The 24,639-nt window shown below is 38.8% G+C and overlaps 1 protein-coding gene across 6 annotated transcripts in view; it reads right to left on the bottom strand.

Annotated features, from left to right (window-relative positions):
- Positions 1-24,639, bottom strand: part of nav1a (neuron navigator 1a) — a 130,190-nt gene that overhangs the window by 98,318 nt on the left and 7,233 nt on the right. For 5 of the 6 annotated variants that reach the window (XM_026199298.1, XM_026199300.1, XM_026199301.1 and 2 more), the window contains exons 2-3: positions 10,769-11,620; positions 7,641-7,729 (exon numbers count right to left, since the gene is read on the bottom strand). In XM_026199298.1, coding sequence (XP_026055083.1) covers positions 7,641-7,729; positions 10,769-11,601 — 922 coding nt within the window. In that variant the 5' untranslated portion in view covers positions 11,602-11,620. Of the gene's footprint in view, positions 1-7,640; positions 7,730-10,768; positions 11,621-15,062; positions 15,145-24,639 lie in introns of those variants that run through there. The other variant, XM_026199299.1, reaches the window with a different exon arrangement.

Raw genomic sequence — 24,639 nt, 5'->3', positions numbered from 1 at the left:
GTTCCTGAAGAGGAAATAAATATACCTGCTCCAAAAAACAAATTTCCAGCACAAGACTGCACTAGAAGCTTTACGGATTAATTTCATAAAGTTTATTTCATAATTAAAGTAGCTATCATTGTTACCATTGCTGTAAGTGTAAAGCTCACAACACATGGAAGCAATATCATAAGGAAACAAAAACAATTCTTTATGAGGTAATAATGCTTTCATTTCATTTAGCTACAGTATTTCCATAACACTCAGTTGAATAAATTTGTTTACAGTTTCTCAGTTGTTAAACCATTCTCAAAAAGGAAAAATTCTAATGGCTAAACTACACCACACCCGAGTATGACTCAGTCCAAGGGCCAAGCTTTCCAAACAAAGCCACAGAGACCAGAGACTAGCTTTTTACAAGCCATACTAAAGCTGGACCATAGATTCATGGCTTCTATTGCACTACCTACACCTGTGTTCTCATGCAGCCGTGTGTCAGTGAGGAGAATCCCTTTAACACCCTATACGTACTACTACTCCCTCACATCATTTCATGTCTATAAGAGATGACTATGATAGGAAATAGCACCATTTCTCTCCACTCTCCAACTCAGCAGAGTAAAGTGTTAACTGATCATACCATGGGTCTGCTATCTGTTTTCAAATAAACTACGATGTTCTACTGAATTCAAAATTACACTCCTGAAGGCTGTCAGGCAATGTTCTTAGCCACAAACCAGTTCCCATTCCAAGATATGAAGACAATTCTTCTTAAGACAGCTGCAATAAAATCATATAATTGTAGACTCATATGTAAATAAGTATATTACGGATTATTACAAAAGCCTTTATGTAAAATGGAAGTGATGTTAATGGCTAATCATATCTATCACTGAAGCAAACAGAGGGAATTTCCAGTCCTAGTGAACAATCTCTATCTCTCTCTTTGTTGTGTTTGTTTAGCCATATTTTGTAAGACTAGGAAGCATCACGTTTTTATCTGATCATCCTGATATAACGTTTCCTCATGGACCCTTTTAACAAATTACCGCTGTGATTACTAGTGAATGATTTAAAACGATGGCAGAATTCTTGTTATCAGACTTGGTGCAATTTAAAAGCATTAATGATCTATAAGAGGTCTGGGTTGAAATGTCTTTGTTCCTGCAGGCCAGTGAAAGGAAGTATGAAGCAAAAATAAGTATTCAGTACAGAGTGACCCACCCAGAAGAATAATAATAAAAAAAAAACATAACATAAAGATTATTGGAGTGTGTTTTACAAGAAAATACTATATCATTCTTTCTGCTTAATTTCTATGTTTAATTCAGTGTTACTTGTTTCTTTGTAATTATATTTTAGATTTATTGCTCATTTCTTAGACCTTTTGTTTTTGTTGAATTTAGTTTAATTTATTAAGCAAATTTTGTATTGTAACAAATAAAAAAAAGGTTTATGCTGAAATATTAAACAAAAACAAATAAAAATGGCAAATGCACAAAAAAGTGATGTAAACAAATTGAAATTAAAACTAAAAACTAAAAAAATGGCTGATTCAAAACATAAATACATATTATAATAGTAAATAAATAATACTAAAATAACACTGCACAAAGCAATGCTTTGATACCAGAACACCCTAGACACAAAATAGCACTTTAGTAACCACATCCTGGAATCCACAACACCCTATAGCCAACATAATGATAAAACAAACAAACAAATAAATAAATAAACAACAAAAAAAAAACATTATTTAGAAAACAACACTCTGGCAACCACCCTCAACACTCTACACTCTTAAAAAAAATAATTTATTTTAAAGGGTTTTCACAGTGATGTCATAGAAGAACCATGTTAGATCCTCAAAGAACATTTCATTGATCTGTTCTTATATATATATATATATATATATATATATTTTTTTTTTTTTTTTTTTTTTTTTTTTTTTTTTTTTTTTTCATAAAACACAAAACCCTAGCTAGCGTGACAAGTGTCCATGTCAAATTGAGCATGAGGCTACTGCACAGCATTGAGCAATTTGAGCATGAGGCTACTGTCCCCCCTGGCATCAGGGCAATTAGCATTTATAGTGGCTTTTTCCTGAGGTAAAAGCTTCCCAAGAGCACCTGTTTTGCAATGCCCAGTCTCACGTCTCATCCACTAGAAACATTATGATTCTATTTTAAGAAATTAATGTTTCTTTTTCTTTGTACAAGCAGTCCATGACCTTTTCAAATAGCATCTTAGCTTTGAAATGGGTTCAAAACTACTCTTTAGGAAGAAAAACATGCATTAAAACAGTGAGTGATCTGTGTGCCAAAACAAATGATTAACAAGCAACAAGGGATGATATCCTTCAATCTGATTTTGGATGCTTCTGGATAAACGTGCTAATAGGCTTTGCTGGCATAAGTTCATCACTACGTACAGTATGTGTGACTGTGAAGCAATCCACCTTTATGGTTGATTTCAGTTCACATGCATTCTACTTGACTGCTGATCCTCAAATTCAGCAGACAAAACGTGAATGCTGGAGAAGTCAGATCTGGAGAGCCAAATTGAAAAAGAGGCAAGTGTTGATTTGCGATTTGCCTTAAAGCCAGCGGGTCAGTTTTGCCTCCCTCTCCTCGCCATATGCTAAATAATAATTCGGCCTTGATCTCTGCAATCTGTCAAAAACCTCTAAGCATAAATGCTAAAGGTTTTTTCCCAATTAATTGCCATAAACCGGATCTGGCAGCTTTTGGTCTTCTGTCCTGGAAGCATTAATAAAAGCTGCCATAAGCATTTAATCTGCTCCTGAACAAAGGGATTACACTTCATAGAGACGGGTCACACAATGTGTGACTATATGGTCATGCTTATAGACTCACATAAAATCAAATGTGCAAAATGGATTTTGCATTTGTAATATTATAGAAGATGAAATCGAACATCAGCACCACAACCTTGCATTCTTTTGTTAAGTATATTACTTGATAATCCATTTGTTATTTTAAAAAAATAACAATGTTAAAATGTGAGTATCAATTATGATCCATCAGACTTTTGAGGAATTTTTTTTTTTTGTTCATCTCTCAATCATGATTATATTGCATTGCATTAATAAAAACTACAGAAACTAAAACTAATCATTTAAATATCATCTTATTAAGACGTCATTAAAAGATATAGAATGACAACAAATATACAGTATATACTGTGTGTGTGTGTGTGTGTGTGTGTGTGTGTATGTATATATATATATATATATATATATATATATATATATATATATATATATATATATATATTAGTGCTGTCAATCGATTAAAAAAAATTAACTAATTAATCGCACAATTTTTTTAAATTAATCGCGATTAATCGCGATTAATCGCAATTAAAAGACTGAAACTTTTTGGATATGTAAATGTAAAATGTAAATAATTAATGTAAACTCAAGACAAAGAAACTATTTAAATTCAAAATATGATTGTTTATTGAAATTTATGTTTAACTTGTAACACAGATTTTCTCATGTAAACAACATACCTGCAATAAACCATCAATATCCTCCAAATTAACTGTTGGCTTGAAAGCCATATTTATTACAGAAATAAAAACACAGGCATGTAAGTACCATTTGAATTTCAAAACAATCAATGCCAATAAAAAACAAAAATTTCCATGTTGAATTCTAAGTGGACTGCAAAAAAAATCCAAAGTATAGTCATTGCCAGTGCTTTAAGTGGGCCAGTACGCACTGGTACCGCCACTTCCAAATATAGCTCTTGAGCGTACCGCCACCTCTCCGTGCGCCCAGAACGTGCTTGTAAGCGGTACGCTCATTTGGACCATCTGTTTTAATAGAGGTTTTAATCTTTTACCTGCCCTGCCGATTTTCAGAGCGCCCTTCACAATGCAAGCTTCCTAATTCATCCCACCCAGAGCAGAAACTACATTACCCATTCACCCTTAAGTTATACAAGTGAATAGCGCATGTGTCGCTTTTCCCACTGTTAAGTGTCAACAACTCAACGTGGCCGGAGAAGGTGTGTGAAACTCGTTGTGAGTTATACTAAAGCAAAATCTTGAGTATTTATTGTCTGATAAACATTAAAAACTGTCTGCGGAGGTTGAGTCGTCCTGCAGCCCCCGCCGGCTGTTCATTGGCTGCAGCATCTTTTTTCTAAGTTCTAAAAAAATACCGTAGACGGCAAGGCACAAATTTAGATATTCATTTATCTAATTAATCTATAGCCTATGCACAAAGACAATATGATCTTTTTGTCCCCTTTTTGTGTTAAAGCTTGATGAAGAGAGAGAGCGCAAGTTGCTGCAGCTGCGAGGAGGACAGTGATGCACGCGTACAGGAGTGATTGACAGTTCGCGGCACTGTGTACAAAAAATACTCCGCTACACAATTATTATGTTATTTTCGTTTAAGCTTATTAACGTTAGCGTTACAGAAAGGTCTGATTTACGCACTGTTACAGTCATTGTTTTTTTGTTTTTTTTTAAACAATGATATTTGAGTTCATGATTTTAATGTTGCTGTTTCTTGTGGCAGACTAAATGAAGAGTAATGTTTCTTGTGGCAGACTGAAGAGTAATCCGTGTTTTATACTGAAACTTTCCGTCTAGAAGTCCTTCCTTGGTCTTATCCATATTTCTTTGCACGTTGAACACACATAGGCCACAACTGGAAATAAAAAAAAACTGCAACCGCGTTAATTGCGTTATTTTTTTTTAACGCGTTAAATATTTCAAATTAATCGAATGCGTTAACGCGCTAATTTTGACAGCACTAATATATATATATATGCCTCTGCACCAAATTTTATATTTTTGCTCAGTTTGTATCATGCTACTGTACATTGTTGTCACATAACAGGATGTGACCTTTGGGTTCAGTCATCATACTGGAAATTGAAGGTCATGTTGAGTGCACATAATTGTGAGATACAGTAAACTATTCATACCAAAAATGTCATTCTTTGCATAGTATGCATACTATTTACTAGTATGTGTATGATATTGTATGTGTCAGAATATAGACTGTTATATGCTAGTGTATGAGATTTGCTGTTAAAAATAGTTTCCAAACTAGTTTTTTTTATTACACCTGAAACATCAATAATTAGCTAGCTGTGCTAAGCACATTTAAAATTAAGTTCAATGAAAAGATTGTGACGACACTATTGTGTTCTTGTTTAAACATTTTGAAACATTTTTGAAGAAAAATATATAACAAATATTAAATCATACAGTGAATTTACAGTGTAATAATTTATATGTAATAGTAAATAATACTTTTTTTTCTTTCTTGCAAAAACATATGCTATTAATATGCTATTAACTTCTACTTTTGAAAGGTCAAAAAAAATAAAAATAACGGAACATGCTTTTTGCAGCTAAATTGTTTAGTTTTTTGTTTAAAAACCTGGCCTGCTAGTTCTGAACATAACCATGTTTCGATATTGCCCGCTCTTATACAATACAAAAAAAAAAAAAAAAACTGGAACAATTTAGCATTTCTAGTTCCATCATCCCAAAGTGAATGGATATTTTCAAGATATTTTCATGTTTTTTTTTTTTCTACAACATTAAATACATCAGTAATAGCCACAGTAACAGTGTGTGTGTGTGTGTGTGTGTGTGTGTGTGTGTGTGTGTGTGTTTTAAGCTTTAGCTTTGGAAAAAATTGCTAAATGGGACTCTATAGCTTTATAGATTCAAATAGACTAACATAGTATGTCATGTCCTCAACATGATGGCTACTATAAGGAGGTGAGATCATGATAAGACAGACACTAGTGGAACAGAAAACACAAAAACTTCAGGTTTGATGCTTCAGAGAAGCTGAGAGAATCAAGGCAGATGTTCAGTGCAGTTCTTGACTGTGTTGTGATGTTTCATTGTGATTATCTCATCTGCTTGTGCAGGGTGTTAACACATGGTAGTCATAAATAACTGCTGTCTCTCCCTACGCTGGTAGAGACGTGATGTCTCTGTGTGTGAAAGATGAGGCAATGTAATATGTCGGTGTACATTCGTGTGTGTTAATCTGAGATGAAGGCAGCCAGCAGATGTTGAAATGGGAAAAGTGTAATTCAGTCTGCAGATGGGCTTTTGTTGATTCTCTGGGGTGGACCTGATCTCAAACCCGATGAAACCCATGAGCCCACTTACTAAAACGCTTACGCTCTCAGATCACTCATCATCACTAACTCACACACTCAGATGGTTCCTCACTAATACACTCACAGATCACTTATCACCAGCACACACTTATACACACACATTCTCAGATAGCTCAATGCTAATACACACACACACAACACACAGACAAGCATACAATACACTCAGATCATTAGTCGACCTTTCTTCTGTCCTGGAACTTCATGTTAAGTTTTTATCCATCAAGGATACATTAAATTGATCAAAAGTGACAGTAAAAACATGTATAATGTTACAAAAGATTTTCAAATAAATACTGTTTATCTGAATCTTCTTATCAAGTAATTAAACATTTTTTTTATCACAGTTTCAGGACATTTATTAAGCAGCTGTTTTTATTTATTTACAATCCTAAAGTACCCTAAATTATGCACATAATCTACACTGTTGATGTAGTCTGTTAGAGTCTCTCTTTAAAAAACCTCCAGATTACCAACAGCTGCGTGTTAAACCAGACATTTAATCAAATTCAGCAATAGCACACCTAATTCAATTTGTGAAGTGTTCCACAAAAATTACAATGCGTTCTATGTGATATACCTTCAATTGTGCAGTCCAAATGAACTGTGGGTGCATACACACTGTGAACATGAACACATCAGATATATAACCTTCGTACCATACTGAGATGACTTCAAAATAAAGGTTCTTCAGTTGTTCTTTACAGTAGATTTATACTTGTTGATTTGGTAGGGTGTTCTGGATTTTTGCATGGGTGTTCTTTGTAAAAGCAAAACTTTCAAGCAAGAACATTGTCTTTGGAGCTTTGAGAGGTTCTTCTATTGCATCAGACTGTAAAACCCTTTTTTGTGACTTTTACATTGAATAGTTGAAGTGTAAGAGTCTGTATAGCTAAACTCTCCATCTACTGTTGGGGTGGTCTTGTTGGCATAAAGCCTGTCTGAGTGAGGGTCAGACTAGGGTAAAGTGTGTCAGACTGTCTTTGTGAATGCTGTATTCACTCTCTCTGTAGTGAATGGAAAACATCACTCTCTACACACTACGCACCCACCGCCATGGGCAAAAGGGCACTTAGAGATGTAGAATTAGGCCAAAAGGTATATGGAAGGATAGAATTAATGCTCTCTGTCTTCAACTATTAGGATTCCAATCAAGCCATAGGAAAGGTTTCATGTTTGTTCTTTTCTTTAGCTCAGTCTGTCTTGTGTAAACGCTGCAGATAAATATATCCCATATCTTCCCTCGTGTGTACCACATATTTGAGTTTGAACAACAAAACTTCCATTGATTCTGACACTGTCAATTCCTATATGGAAATTGGAATTGGAAAAATGGAATTCTAAAAATTCTAAAGGTCAAAATCTGGCGCTTTGTGATGTGTGCATAATTTAAAAACATAACTGGTTATTTAGATTAATATTAAAGTCTATCCAAAAGGTAATAAAATGAGAGTCCAAATGAGAATGCCAACAACTCACCAGTATTGAGGTCATCACAGCAGACTTCTATTGAGTCAGAGGAACAGTCGCTGAAGTCATCCAGAGATATGTCTTCCTGAATCTGTAGTCTTCATAAAATAAGAAAGGATTAGTAAATTAAACCATATGCTTGCTCTTTTTTCCAAGAGTCTCACTAAAATAAACCCACTTGGAAACATGTACCAAACATGCATTGAATGTCAGCAGTTTAAAAACGTGGCATAATTCTTGGTATTTGTCTGTTAACAATCTAGAAATACCAATAGGAAAATTGTCAGTGCTATTTTCAATCAGCAGCTTTGTCCCTATAAAGCCTGGTTTCTATTTAGCTACGCTAACATGGCAGTCGCCCTGATGCCAGTGTATCCTGTGCCCACCGGGTGTCTGCTGCACTGAGTCATTAGAGCAGATAATTCAGAGAGTGTTCGAGCTGGCAGGAGAAGCTTTTTAAGCATCTACTCTTGCCCCAGAATTCCCAGCAGGCATACAGAGGGCAGGAGCGACACAGTCTCTGAGACCAGGACAGAAACCTAAACCGCATGACTGGTTCGGCACTGGAAAGATTACGAGTGGAAAAGGAGGCTAATCTGTCAGCGTAAATGATGGACTGTCATATTTGTCAAAACTGGATGAAATGGGGAGAAAAAGACAGACAGAGGAAAGACAAATTACACAGCAACAGAACTGAATTGCTTGAAATGTAATGAACCATGTAATACAATAAATGTGCAGCAGTTAAAACAAGTTCAGATAATTTTGAAAACACTTGAAACGCTGTGAAAACGAATAAAGTTTCATTCAGTTTGTTGCACACTAGCTTGGTACAAAGATACAGTGCATTTTCACTGATTAGAATTTCCACTGCTTATCATAAAAACAAAAATAAGTTCTTTTGGATAACCACTTTTGGATGTTTCACACTTGAAAAGTGTAGCCCAGAATCATTTATTCAAAACAGTTTGTAATGTAATCTTGGGATATCTTGAGAGAGCTGGATCTATCCTGACTTAATTAAACCTGACATTTGTAAACCCTGGGTTTATTCTCTTATTTGCATATGCATATGTTTAACAATATTATATGCATTAAATCTTACATAGAGGACCTCAGTGGGTAATCCTCTTGACTATGGATCTGACTGTAAGCAGGACTTCTTATTAGTGGCTTAAAGTGAACTCAGAAAAACTACTTTTTGAGATACAAAAATCTAGACCTGAAGTGATTTTGTACCTTACTTACATCTACAAGGTTTATAATAGTGCCTTTATATCACAACTCTGTGGTACTAATATACATATTTTAGGGCTATACAAGTATACCGCCCCAGTGACAAACCCAGTTGTATCCCTAAAAGTACAATATCTGAACATTTAATGTGGCACTAATTCCCTTTTAAAATTACATGTGTGAAACTTTGCTTAACCCAGCGTTAAAAGCACCATTAATATGTTAGCTAAGGGTTAACTGAAAGTAATTTATGTGAGGTACACTTACTGTATAAAACCTCCTTGCTGAAAAGATCAGCATAGCTAGTCATTATTAGATGTTGTGTTTAATATATTGGCCTCAAGCATGAAGTGCTGATATCCCCTTTAGATGGCTTAATTAGCAAGCTCTCCTTTGGTCAAAAATCCTTAACAAAGAGGACATCTTGGACAGTCAGTTCTATGCTATGCCAGGGATTCTCAACTCTAACCCTCGAGGTCCACTTTCCAGTTTAGCTCCAACCTTTATCAAACTCACCTGCCTGTAACTTTTTAGTTATCATGAAGTCCTTGATTAGCTTGTTCAGGTGTGTTTAAATAGGGTAGGAGCTAAACTCTTTTGTTGAGTTAAGAACCCCAGGGCTACATTACACTGGTCCACATTAAACTAAATCTGCACTAATCAAAATACTTTAACTTGGGGTACATTTCTGAAAGCACTGACCCAACTAACTAAACCCCACAATGACCAAAAGTTCTGTCCTTTCTAACAATTCAGCATTTCCTGAAACCATCTTTCCGATTAACCTTCACAAACAACATTGCAAATGTGTGTGGTTGTAACAGTTCTCGATCTGTGGTTAAAAGCATATTTTGTTGTTAATTTCTCCGCTGACGTATCATACTATGGTTGTTTAGCAGCCAGTTATAGGGTTGGGTACCGAAACCCGGTGCCAAAATGGTACCAATGGAACCGGTATGAAAAAACAGAATCTCAATACAGATTTTGGTGCCTCATTTCGGTGCCTCTTTAATGCCTGACCGATCAATTGAAATATTTGTCCTCTCCTTGATTCTCCCGAAATGTACACAAGAAGTATGGGCATCGCTAGGATTTTGTTGCGGGGCTATTGCATTTAGCTCCATAAAATGTACACAAATTCGGGATCGATGAGTCAGTCCCCTTAAATTTCATATATAAACGGCAGAAGCCCTTTCTCCTCCCCGTCTTTTAGTGCGCTCTTTAATCCGCAGACCGCGGCAGAGCAGCGTGAGCAGACTCAAGCAGAAACAGAGGACACAAGGTGATTGTTCATCGATAGATTGTTAGAATATCTGTATATGTGCAGTTCTTTGTCATAAATACAGTTTACAAAAGGTATACGGACCAAACGCATACTTTAATTATACTTATTTAAATATACTTATCTATATCTATATCTAATAGACTATATCTAACTATACCTACTTTATACATACACTACTGTGCAAAACTCTTTTTTGTATTTCCACCCCAAAGAATGGTGTTCGGCCAGTTATTATTACATTATGTGAGGTTTTGTATTAAACAATGACCCAGATCATGAAATACATTTATTGGCCTTATAGGGAAGCTTGGAAAATGAGAGCATCCAAGGAGCATGTGAAAGCTATGGATTTATTTTAAATATTTTTAATGTTCTTTAATGTTATCCACAGTTTTTTGTGGCTCTTTTTTTAAGTACCGGTTCAGGCATTGTTTAGACACCAGAACCATTTAAAAAGTATCGATATGGCACCGACATCGTTAAAAACTCAATCGATACCCAACCCGAGTTACATAGTAGTATGGGAAACGCACCCCTGTTTTTTCTCGTCCTGGTCTAAGCTGATTTTTTTAAACATAGTAGCACTGCAATCATTAAAAATAATTCCATAACTTACCTGTATCTGAACGGTGCCACAGCAGCCATGTTGACCTTTGGTAACTGTTTGGCTTTGAGCATCTCAACACTAGAGGTTTCCTGTTTCGGGACTGCAGTTGTCTCGGGGGTTGGCTTCTGTGGGACCTCAGGACTGAGATCATCTGGAGTGCACATCTCCTCATCTGAAAAACTACTGGAGGCACTGTTCTGCAGGGACACTCTCTCTTGATGGACTCTGAGGAAACCTGCATCTACGTTAGTGGCTGCTGGACAAGGCCTCAAGTTTTTGTTACTAAATCTGAATGAAGGGATTCCCGTCTTGCTTTGACTGCTTCCAGAAGCAGGGCTCTCCTCATGGAATATGAGTTCTTCTGATATCAAACTGTTTTCGTTGTCCATTTGTCCTATCTGAGAACCAAAGGTTCCACTCTGGAAGTTTTTGTTGCCATTGGACCGAAGGTCAAGCAAACTCTCAGTCCTGGACCCATCCATAGTTCCCCTCCAAAGTGGGGACTCTTTTCGTCGAACTTGTGGACTGCTGTGGGCTGACCTAGAGTCTTGGGTCTGTGTTTGAGGAGTAGTGGAAGCATGATGAATAGGTGGACTGCCTCTTAGTAGCAGATGCTGGTTTCTGAGGGTGGTGTCCCTTAGCACGTCTCTGGAGGAGACAGCTGTAGGGCTGCTGCTACAGGAGGTTCTGTTGCTAATGGGGACATGTGTGGATGGTCTTGGAAGGCCACTGCTGGTCCTCTTGGGATCAGGTTTTGGGGAGGGGAGTCTGGTCCTGTGCAGAGTGATGCCGGAGCCCGTTTGGGCTCGTGGAAGACTCTTTACATTCACTCCCCCACTCATGGTTGCACCAAGTCAGAAGCTGAAAAAGGGGAAACAAACATCATGAGAACCAGTGATTGTTGCTGAATTGCATGCACACTCTCATTATCTTGTGTCTGCTCCATAGCCACTGGCTTGTGAATGGAAAACACTCCAACACAATCTCAAACTCAGTGATAACTTCAACCATAAAAAATTATACTAATAAGAACAATTATACATGTAAGACATATGTACAGCATTAGATGTTCTATGTATTACACATTTTCTGGATCCATATTGGAGTTACAATGGTTTGAAGAACCATTTCAACCACATCTGCAGCTCTATACATGCAGTTCAACAATTTGACCATCTTTCAAAAAGCTTAAAACTGTAAGCATTTTATGAATATGTGTTGCAATTGAACAATTTGATAGGGTGAGGTTTGGGGATTGGCAGTTATTTTTCTGTAATATATGCTAAAAAGGTCTTAGAAAAATCTTTACATTTCCTGAATAAACTGTTAAACTCTTGTGCAAACCAAGGCTTTAATAGCCTACAAGGTTTCTCTACAGGGGGGTTACAAACTTCTAACGAGCTCATGATGGAACCAAATGCTGAAGTGAATGTTAAAGGCACTACTCAAAGTAGGTGCAAACTACTGTCTTTTGGTATTAATATAGTACTGTCAGATTTACTAAAGGAGAGCAGTGACGAATTAGCACTGAAAAGGTATGGACAGTTATTTTTGTGCCTGACCTTACTGAATATGCATTTGTAGGAGTTTCCCTTTTAGTGACAAAATTTATGCGAGGAAAGTACTCAAATGAATCACGCAATGAGATTTACTAATGTTTGTGACTTGGAACCCTCAACTAGGAGTCACACAGTACAATGTCTATCAAAACTTCATGTAGCCTTTCATTTTTTGGCCTCTGGTTCTTTTAAATATACTGTGGCTTCTTTATTTCTTAAGTCTTTATTTGCGACTACTCTAATTTGGCTGCACTTTCTTCTTTCAGTTTGAAAGTTCAAAGAGTGTCAAAGAAAGAGAAATTAAGCTCAGATTGACTCATTTAAATGGTCCTCACAAATACATTTTAAATTCCCACCTGTTGCATTTAAACATAGATGGCATGGGCTATTCAACCAAATCTGGGAAAATCTACTCAAGAGCTTCTCTAAGCAAAATCCTGCCAAGGGGAAGGATTTGGCATGAGTGGTTAAGAGTCTTGTAAAAGAATACAGGAGAAAGGGCAGTCGTTATTTGAAATACTTGCTTTAGAATCAAAACGAGTGATTATATCAATCTCATTTTGTTAAGCCAACAAAACTCTTCCCAAATACTGTAAAGCTCCATCTGGTCACCAAAATAAATCTACTAGCAACAGCAATGCAGAGATTCACTGTGGTTCAGTCAAAGACCTTTAAACCCCTGCCAGTTCATCTTGGCAGTTTGGCAGTTATATCTGCCACTGAATGCCCCAAATGTCCTAAAGGCTTTCATCCTAGACCACAGACTGGCCAAGATGGCCAAAACCCTCACGGTTTACTAACAGAACCATGGTAACTAGTGACCCCCAAATGTACAGGAACAACTCAATCCATCAAAATCAGGGCTCTGCGAACAACAGGCAGTAATGCTTTCTGGCAAATCAGAATCAGAGCGAGTGTTATGACTCAGAAGCTGTGGGAGACCCCACGAGTGGTGGTGGGATGCAAGCCGAGTCGACTGTGGCCTGAATTCAAGCCACAAACCAATCTCACATTGAAGAGAGGACGTAATACAATAGGACGTAACACATTTTCAATTGTTAAACATTAGACTTGGTATGTTCAGTTTTCCCTCAGAGATCTGATAGCACAATGGCAAAATCAAACAAGAGAACAACTTGACCTACAGGGAGGCATTAAAGATGTTTTTTCGCTTCATTTTCTTTTCTTCATCTCTTTTTTTATGCCTGCAAAATTTTGTTATGCAATATTTAGCCACAAAACTAACCAATCACAGTTGTCTAATCAACCAATATAAAAGAGCTTAAAATACTGCAAAAGTACAGTAAAGTTAACTTTATTTAATTAAACTAACTTCAGAAGGTTTTGTGAAGCTTATTAGTGTCACAAGCTACTAAAATTAAGGTGCCCATACATCTTTTTTGCCCAGACATCTTTTAGGACCTAAAAAAATGCGTCCGCTGAATTTCTGACCAAATACCGCCTGCTCAAGCAAACGCCCTAATCTTGAAAATAATTTTTGCGCATCAGGGAGCCGCTCTCAATATGCAGAGTATTTAAATCACTTTTGGATGCAACTTGTGTTTGATGCAGAGTTGCCAAATGTGCATTTTTTTGCACAGAATTGGGCTGATTTAAAACTGTTGAGGAGGTTCTTTTCTCCCGTGGGCTACAGGTTTGAAATATTGCATAAATTACATTTGATTGCTTGTATTAAAACCTTTTGTGTTCTACCTATGATAAAACTGTGGTAGATGTTACGTTTTGTGAAGGATGACCACTAGGAAGCTTTGTGTTTTTGATCAGTCAGCATAACGTTGACTGTAAAATATGTATGGAAATTACATAATTTGAGTTTTGATACATATTGGAAACCCAACCAACTATATATTTAAGATACTGTGAACCGTGCTCTCAAGAAAACAGGTTATTTATTTATTTATTTATTATTCACAAAGGTCCAGGGCCATAACCAAACTGAAAATACCAAACAGCTTTTTATGTAGCCAAGATTTATGTATACCACTCCCTACAGTATACATAAATGGAGTTTAATAAAATAAGCATTCAAATATTCACTGAAAATTGAAAAGTGTGACAACTAGCCCCGGCCCGAGGCTCCACTATTTCTACAACTAGACTAACAGGAGCAGAGAACGTCTGACAAAACAAAGCAAAATTTCATCACAGCCTTTTCCAAAATTCTGCTGTAATGTAATTAGGGTTGTTTTCACCAACAGTCCTGTCAAAGGAGGTTAAGATCCATCCACATAAAGAACAACAGGAAATATTTCACAAATACTCTGACATAAGATTAAGGCCCTTGTTCAAACACTCAAATCCAATAAATAAATACTGGGATAAGCAGTTCATTTCAACACATGTGTCTTAGAAAACCATGTTAGAGGTTTCAACTAACATAATAAGCAATATAACTCAAAAACTGTACATGTCTCTAAAATATTTAGTGTATCACTTAGTTGTTTAACTGTACAGTAAATCAACTGCTTAAAATGATTTTAAGAGACGACATGAAATAATATTCCCCAATAAGCTTGAGCAGACTGATACAAATAAAAAGGTTAACATTAAGTCTATCAACTCAAGTCAGCATTATGTCCAATATTAAGTGACACATATTACAGACACATGTAACCTTCGCCTAATGATTTTTACAAACAAATCACAATTCAAAAGCAAAGTGGATCACCAAAACAACTGGACAGAGAAGGAACAGAAACGATATAATAAATTATCATCTTTACCTGAGCACCCACTCTGACTTTGGCCTACAGCAAACTAACCCGATGTCCCTAATGTTTCTCGAGCTTCTGCTAGAGTAAAGAGAGGCGAACTGAGAGGAGACAGTGTGTCTACCATGTGAGTTCTACAGTCACATGATGCCCAAAACTCAGACTAAGAAGTGTGTTTTCACCCATTAAAGCATTAACAGATCGGCCTTTGAAAGCAGTTACTGGTTTCAATAGTGTTACATAACCAAATAAAGAGTGTTTCCAGAAAACTCTTACAAAATATCACCATGGTATTCAAAGATATGGCCAAAATAGTTGCTACAATTGTTGTTTTCAATAAATGTTAAATTCTCTCAAAATCCGACATCCATTTTGTTACATACATTTTTTTTTATAACATAATGTACTTATAATAATTTTAAATAACTTGTTATGTATAGTTCATTAGGATAACTGAAACTTCTTAGAACTTGCATATTGCTCTTTTGTTGATTTTGATTGCTTCCACTGTCCTCATTTGTAAGTCGCTTTGAATAAACGCATCTGCTAAATGTAAATTTAATTATAATATAATTTACTCATGATTATAATATACTTATAATTATATAAGTAAATATCACGTGTGTTTAACAATTATAATATGTAATAATTAAAATATAACCTAATTAATTGCAAGATTAATTAATCGAATGAAATTACAACCACAACAATCTTAGCTGAGAAATTAAAAATTATTATTATTAATAAAATTAATATCACGTTTGCAGTATGTAATATTGATTTTATACATTTGCGCTATTTTTGCCTTTATGTGCATATAACTGGATTCTAATATGCTACACTACACTGTGAGTCAAGTCGTCCTGCATCATGTTCATCAGCAACCGCATGCAATGACAGTTGTGGGCCAGACAGGTGCATTAAATGCATTTTTCTTTTACTATTTTAACACTTTTTACAGCTATAATTAATCATAACAAATTCATATGTTAAATCAACAGCCCTAGTATAATTTCGCTAGATTAAAAAAAAAAAAAACACTGTTGAGCCAAAGCCACCTACCAATCATAATCATAATTACATCAATATTTTTTGTACATAATATTGAATACAATCTGTATGCAATCCAGTGTATATTGTGCATGATATGCACACACTGATGTGGCATATTTCTTCAAAACACAGCTAAATGACAGGTGTATTATTGATGCTGTTTCACAAGCAGAAATGTGGGTCAACACAATCAAGCTTTCAAGTTAGCAGAGACCAAAACCTTAAGACTTATGACAGCTGTTTTAAGCAATGTTTTTTATTATAACACTGTAGGCCTTTGATTAATTGACATTTGTAATCTGGTTACACTTTTTGAACATCATACATTTATCAATTCTCTCACACAGCCAAGCTTTAGACAATTAGTATGAAGTGTGGACCAGTCTGCAGCTTATTCTGACTATGAATCGCCCACACTGACAAGAAGAGTGTGTCTGACTGACATAAAAAAATGGTCAATTACAGTTTTCACCAGCGCTGAATTACCCCTTTCAGAATCCCGGACACAACCAGAAGATTATTCAGCTGGGTATTTTTTGCCCACTGGTTTTTGAAAGCTAAGTTTTAGATTAGATTAGATTCAACTTTATTGTCACTGCACATGTAGGTACAAGGCAACGAAATGCAGTTAGCATCTAACCAGAAGTGCAATAAGCAGTAAGTACAGAATAAAGGTCTATAATATGTACAATAACTATACAGGTAAGTATTATGGACATAATTTACAGATATTAAATACTATAAGCACGATATACAGATAGGTGTACTATGAACATACTATACAGATGGGCTATGTAAAAGTATATGTACACTATAGGCAGAGTACACACTCCAACCATTTTATCAGGTACACCTGTTCAACTGCTCATTAACACAAATATCTAATCAGCCAATCACATGGCATCAATAAAGCGCATGTATAACAGTAGGCGTTTCTCAATGTCAAGGATACTTCTTTGGTAGGACTGATCCTTCCAAGTCACTTCCTTCAGAGGCTAGGTGAGACTCCTCTTTAGCATACGGAGAACACGTCAATGGAACAGGCTAGCAAGTGCACGTAATTGCGTCATTACGTCAGTGAAAAGGTCCGTTTGAATAACGCTGTGAATGGGATCATTAAATTACTTTGGACAACTTAACTTATAAAATAAATGCCGTTGACGCAACCAATTGTTAAATGACAGGTCCGGTTCAGTTAACCATTTGTATTTGTATAATTTACAATATTGTACTGGCATTTAAACGTCAAACTTTACTTATATTAAATACAGTTATAACAAATGTTTGGTAAAGTAAATAAAAACCGTTAACGCTCCGACTACGTTACTGTTCTACATTTTTTAATTTTTGAACTAACGTTAGATTGCAAAGCTGTGCGCATAGGATTGTGGGTGATTTGAGAGCACGAAGAGCGCGAAGGATACTCATATGCATCCTTTCCTGTGTATGGGATATTCTTCGAACGAAGGACTCAGTCCTTGGTTGAAATTCTGAGGATCCTCGACATTGGAACAGTCCTTCGACGGATGTCGATGACGTAGCATTCTCGAAATACTGACTTCCGAGGATCCTTCCTTGACATTGAGAAACACCTAGTATATTGAATCTGGGCAGCTCTTAAAGTGACAGCAGTCTAATATTCCAACATGTCATTCATGTTTATCACACAACAAAAGAAAGAAAATTTAGACTCAAACAAATAAATATCTGATCTGTCTGCTTATATGGCAGATGCTAATGCACATATCCAATTCATATGAGAATTCTTTCCACATGTGAATGAGGTCTGAAACCGATCTGAAAATATCGGAATCCATGCGCTTTTTTCCTGCTTTCTCATTGGTCATATCTGATCTATGCCACATTGAAAAATCAGAATTGGGACACTTTGAACATGTAATGTAAATGTGGCCTCAGTAAATTTGAATTTGACATAGGTGTTGGTGCCAGATGGGCTGGTCTGAGTGTTTCAGAAACTGCTGATCTAGGCATTTCATGCACAGCCATCTCTAGGGGTTTACAGAGAATGGTCCAAAAAAAAAAAAAAAAATCCAGTGAGTGAAAATTCTGTGGGTGAAAATCCGTTATTGAAAGGTAACAGTATTGCAAATACCACTCATTGCAATCAACGTATGCAGAAGAGCATCTCTAAACACACAATGTTGAAGCAGATGGTCTACAGCAGCAGAAGGAAACGGGTGCCACTCCTGTCAGCTAAGAACAGGAAACTGAGGCTGCAATTCGCACAGGCCCACCTGATCTAGTTGAATAGAATACGAAATCAGATGAGTCTTGATTTCCGCTGCAACATTCAGATGATAGGGTCAAACAAAATGAAAGCAAGGATATATCCGGCCTTGCATCAGTGGTTCAGGCTGGTGGTGGTGCTAGGATTCACCCACCCATTTTGCTATTTCCATGAATTACCAGTTCCATGAAAGGCCCTGTATCAGTTCCTCTAAAAGCAGCAGTTGAACTGTAAATACCTATTATCACAGAGAAGAGCTGCAGTTTAATTGCCACCAAGAAGCCTCATTTATTTGGGCTTTCATATGCCTTTATCCTTAAACTCTATACTAGTCAAACCCTCAGCAGCACTGCGTTGGAAAGTAAAATAAGATATTGCTACTTCGCCTGAATGACTTTCTTATTGTGAAAAGCCACAAACAGACCAAAATAGATAAAGTGATGGGATGGAGAAACTTTTATGTGCACGGCATCTCTGGCTCTTGATCTTGTAATAAATCTCTGCCTCTCAAGTCAGTCTGGTATTTCTGAAGGAAAGGTTATCCAATCTAAGACAGATATTACAGAGACACCGTTGCAGGTCAGATCAGAGGCTAATGTGAAGTGACTGTCTGTCTCTATTTGTCTATTTTCATGTTATATAATATTTCAATTCAGATCGAGGAAGGATGAGCCACATAGCCCATAATTGACCGGCAGACGGACAATGAGCCCATCCATATCATTCCTTTTCTTTGTTTTTTTAATAATCCTATAAATGTCAGGGGAGGTCTGGGGCTCTTCAGATGCCCTATTAATAATCATTAGATGTCCAGCGGCAGCAGATGGGACCCCGCTCTGGTTTGTATGCCATGAAAATTTCCATTCAGAAGAAAGTCAGTCAGACACAAGCCTAAACACAAGGTATGAAACCGAGACCATCACCCTACACATACTCAACACCTAGAATATACAGCATGTTTATCAGCAAGAAAATAATTTTATATAATATTGTTTTATTTTATGCTATTGTGGCTAATATATGCATTTTATTTTTGTTTTACACATAATATTATAATTTTTATTGATTTTTTTCACAATTTTATATACAATGGTAGCTAACATGCATGTTATTTTTTATTTTTTTTGTTATTTGTATTATTGTAGTTAATATACAGCTCGGAGGCTGGAGGCGGAGACAATCTTCACACCAAGGTGGAGACTGGAACTCCACGGCGAATCATCATGCCTAGATGGCGCTGACTGAGGGTGAGCTGCGGGACTGACAGGACCCAGCTGAGGTGGAGCAGAGGAACTGACTGGTCTAGGAGGAGGCAGGAAAGTGAGGCTGGGAGAGCACACAGGAGGATCAGGGCTGGGCGGAACCAGCAGAGAAACAGGAGGTTCAAAGCTGAGCAGAACCAGCAGAGACACGGGAGATTCAAGGCTGGCAGGAACCAACAGAGACACAGGAGATTCAAGGCTGGGAGGAACCAGTAGAGACACGGGAGATTCAGGGCTGGATGGAACAAGCGGAGACACAGGAGATTCAAGGATGGGCGGAACCAGCAGAGAAACAGGAGATTCAAGGATGGGCAGAACCAGCAGAGACACAGCAGATTCAAGGCTGGGAGGGACCAGTGGAGACACGGGAGATTCAGGGCTGGACGGAAATGGAGCAGAGGAACTGACTGTCTAGGAGGAGGCAGGAGAGGCTGGGAGGGAACACAGGAGGATCAGGGCTGGGTGGAACCAGCGGAGACACGTAGGGGAGATTCAGGGCTGGGTGGAACCAGCAGAGACACGTAGAGGAGATTCAGGGCTAGGTGGAACCAGCGGAGACACAGGAGATTCAGGGCTGGGTGGAACCAGCGGAGACACGTAGAGGAGATTCAGGGCTGGGTGGAACCAGCGGAGACACAGGAGATTCAGGGCTGGGTGTAACCAGCAGAGACACATGAGATTCAGGGCTGGGTGGAACCAGCGGAGACACAGGAGATTCAGGCCTGGGTGTAACCAGGGGAGACACAGGAGATACAGGGCTGGGTGGAACCAGTGGAGACACAGGAGATTCAGGGCTGGGTGGAACCAGCGGAGACACATGAGATTCAGGGCTGGGTGGAACCAGCGGAGACACAGGAGATACAGGGCTGGGTGGAACCAGCGGAGACACAGGAGATTCAGGGCTGGGTGGAACCAGCGGAGACACATGAGATTCAGGGCTGGGTGTAACCAGCGGAGACACATGAGATTCAGGGCTGGGTGGAACCAGCGGAGACACAGGAGATTCAGGCCTGGGTGTAACCAGGGGAGACACAGGAGATACAGGGCTGGGTGGAACCAGTGGAGACACAGGAGATTCAGGGCTGGGTGGAACCAGCGGAGACACATGAGATTCAGGGCTGGGTGGAACCAGCGGAGACACAGGAGATACAGGGCTGTGTGTAACCAGCGGAGGCACATGAGATTCAGGGCTGGGTGTAACCAGCGGAGACACAGGAGATACAGGGCTGGGTGGAACCAGCGGAGACACAGGAGATTCAGGGCTGGGTGGAACCAGCGGAGACACATGAGATTCAGGGCTGGGTGGAACCAGCGGAGACACAGGAGATTAAGGGCTGGGTGGAACTAGCGGAGACACAGGAGATTCAGGGCTGGGTGGAACCAGCGGAGACACGTAGAGGAGATTCAGGGCTGGGTAGAACCAGCGGAGACACAGGAGATTCAGGGCTGGGTGTAACCAGCGGAGACACATGAGATTCAGGGCTGGGTGGAACCAGCGGAGACACAGGAGATTCAGGCCTGGGTGTAACCAGCGGAGACACAGGAGATACAGGGCTGGGTGGAACCAGTGGAGACACAGGAGATTCAGGGCTGGGTGGAACCAGCGGAGACACATGAGATTCAGGGCTGGGTTGAACCAGCGGAGACACATGAGATTCAGGGCTGGGTGGAACCAGCGGAGACACATGAGATTCAGGGCTGGGTGGAACCAGCGGAGACACATGAGATTCAGGGCTGGGTGTAACCAGCGGAGACACAGGAGATACAGGGCTGGGTGGAACCAGCGGAGACACAGGAGATTCAGGGCTGGGTGGAACCAGCGGAGACACATGAGATTCAGGGCTGGGTGGAACCAGCGGAGACACAGGAGATTCAGGGCTGGGTGGAACCAGCGGAGACACAGGAGATTCAGGGCTGGGTGGAACTAGCGGAGACACAGGAGATTCAGGGCTGGGTGGAACCAGCGGAGACACGTGAGATTCAGGGCTGGGTGGAACCAGCGGAGACACAGGAGATTCAGGGCTGGGTGGAACCAGCAGAGACACAGGAGATACAGGGATGGGTGGAACCAGCGGAGACACATGAGATTCAGGGCTGGGTGGAACCAGCGGAGACACATGAGATTCAGGGCTGGGTGGAACCAGCGGAGACACAGGAGATTCAGGGCTGGGTGGAACCAGCGGAGACACAGGAGATTCAGGGCTGGGTGGAACCAACGGAAACACATGAGATTCAGGGCTGGGTGGAACCAGCGGAGACACAGGAGATTCAGGGCTGGGTGGAACCAGCGGAGACACAGGGGACTTGGTTAATACCAATTAAATCCATCTGGAAGATGTCTATAAGTTCCTCAAAATAATATCCAGAAACCAGATGCAGCTCATCTGGAGTGTGGGTGGGGCATTCCTTCAAGCCCCCATTCTCCAATAAAACTCCCTCGGGAACGGATGATGTTGCCGGCTCACATGCTTGGTCAATCCACGATGAAGGCTCCGGCTCCATGGCGATGATCAGCTCAGTTGTGGCGGGCTCAGGCTCTCCATCTGAGGTGGGCTCAGGTAGTAGCTCCATGCAGCAGGATGACGGCTGGCTGGTCTCTGGTTTGGGAGTGGGGCTGTAGATATTCTCTTCAGCAGGGCCGACATTCTCTGAATAATTGCCGTTATTCACCAGCACCCACTCCACGGTGGCGAAGGTGGCGAAATCCTCTAGTGACTTGACATTCAGCAAAGTATGGTGACCCATACTCAGAATTTGTGCTCTACATTTAACCCATCCAAAGTGCACACACACAGCAGTGAACGCACACACACTGTGAGCAGTGGACAGCCATTTATGCTGCGCGCCCAGGGAGCAGTTGGGGGTTCAGTGCCTTGCTCAAGGGCACCTACTGTAAGTCATAGTATTGCCAGCCCGAGACTTGAACACACAACCCTAGGGTTAGGAGTCAAACTCTCTAACCACTAGGCCACGGCTTCCTCTCTGGGACTGTTCTCTTGCACCACTCTCTCAAACCAGTGTAAAAAGTACAGCGCGAGCGGTCTGGGAAGTTGGTAAGGCATGCCAGATCGATAAAGTCCCTGGTGTGGTCCTCCAGCGAAAGGTCCAGTTGCTCCAGGCATATGAGTCGGACTGCCGGGCTAGCCATTCCAGGAGAGGGAGAAAACAAAACAAAAAAGAAGGAGGAACTAAACAGACAGGGTTTTTAAACACAAGGAAAGTAATTAGGGGAATGGAAACAGGTGGGAATTAATAAATTAACAAAACAAGGAACGGAACATGACCAAAATAGGGAAACACAAAAGGAACAGAAAGTCCATGATCATGACAGTAATAGGCGTTTTGTTTTTGTTTTATTTTATGTATGGGTAGCTAATGTTGCATTTTTATGTGCGACATAAGCCAATATGTATGTTTTATTTTTGGTAGCTAATGTTATATTTTTGTTTTACTTTTTATATGATGGTAGCTAATGTGTTTTGTTTTTGTTTTTAATGAATGATTTTAGCAAATATGTGCATTTTATATTTGACATTTGATTTATTTAAAGTATGATGGTAGCTAATGTGTGTGTTTTAATTTTGTTTTATTCTATGAAGGCAGCTATATGTTTGACTTGTTGTATCATGCTAGATAATATGTATGTCTAATTTTAGTTTTGTTTTATCGTGTTAGTTAATATGTAAGCATGTACACCACAGAGACCATCAACCTATACTGTTTAGACTAGTCTTACAACTCGTCTCACAAGTCATCTAATCTTTTCTTTAAGACAGAACATTTTCAAGTCAGTTGCATAAAATGCAGACTGGTCTAATCTGAGTAAAGTAAGATTGATTACCCCTTGAATAACTTATATGGTCAGACACAGTCTTAACATTTAGTAACTAAGTTTATTTAACCGGTCTCAGGAATAGAGGTCTGGTTTATTAGCAAGCAAAGATGATCATAAAAGGTGAAAAGCACAGGATGTTTCACATGGTGTTTATCTCGGACTGAGCTGACCATCTCACCTGATGTCAACCTCCTTATCAGGAGTCAACACATGGACTGACTGGACTGTTGACATGGAGGCAAACAACATTCCAGACTGACCTGCCTGCTAAACCTAACAGCAGACCCTCATTTAATCTCAGAGATCACATGAGAAAGTGCATCTGCAATCTGCTTCATTCGGTCTTTTCTGCACTTATTACAAAAGGAGAGATGTACATCTTTTTAGCTCTGTCTGAATCTGTGCAAAGTCTGCCACCTACTGCCTGGCATAAGAGGTGGCACAGAACAATGAATCCAAACATGACACTCTTATTTTATGTCAGTATGTTCCGTAAAAGATGATATGAGTGTGACCACCAAACAGTGAGTCTTCAGCACTGTGGGTACACAAACCCTGTTATCAAATGTTATTTGCATTTCAAGTGGGTCCTTGTTCCCTCTGGATGGCATTAAAACAACACAGAATTAATATCATAGCCTTGTTGCTAATGAAAGTGAGCTTGTAGTTAGGCAGCTATTTGTGGTTAATATAATGAAAAAAAATAAATAATAAAAAAATAATTAATGTCAAATTTAATTTAAGTATTATGGTGACTAATATTTATGTTGTGTTTTATTTTATGTATTATTGAAGCTAATATGTATGTTTTGTGTATGATGGTAGCTAATATATGTATTATTTTTATTTTATTTTATGCATTACGGTAGATAAGAGTTCTTTTAATTTTATGTTAAATGGGGGGTACAATGGTGTTTCATATATTCAGAGTTGTTCACAGTGTTAAAGAGATGGATTCTAATGCTAAAAATGGCCTAAGTTTAATAAAAAATAAATCAGAAAAGATTTTTTTTGCCGAAAATCTTACTTCCAGGTTGGTACAAGTTTCGGCTTGTTTTTTTCGATCGTGGATTTAATGACGTAGACAATGGTGAAACTCCTTATATGAGCATTTCTTTCGGAAAAGCGCACCTGCGCACACGTTGAACAGAGGAGAGTAAGACCCACACATCAACGCGCTTCATCGGGAAA

The sequence above is a fragment of the Carassius auratus genome, chromosome 23 (genome assembly GCF_003368295.1).
Source record: "Carassius auratus strain Wakin chromosome 23, ASM336829v1, whole genome shotgun sequence".
NCBI classification, from domain to species: Eukaryota; Metazoa; Chordata; class Actinopteri; order Cypriniformes; family Cyprinidae; genus Carassius; species Carassius auratus.
The sequence above is the reverse complement of the archived record's forward strand: the minus strand, read 5'-3'. Positions and strand labels throughout refer to the sequence as shown.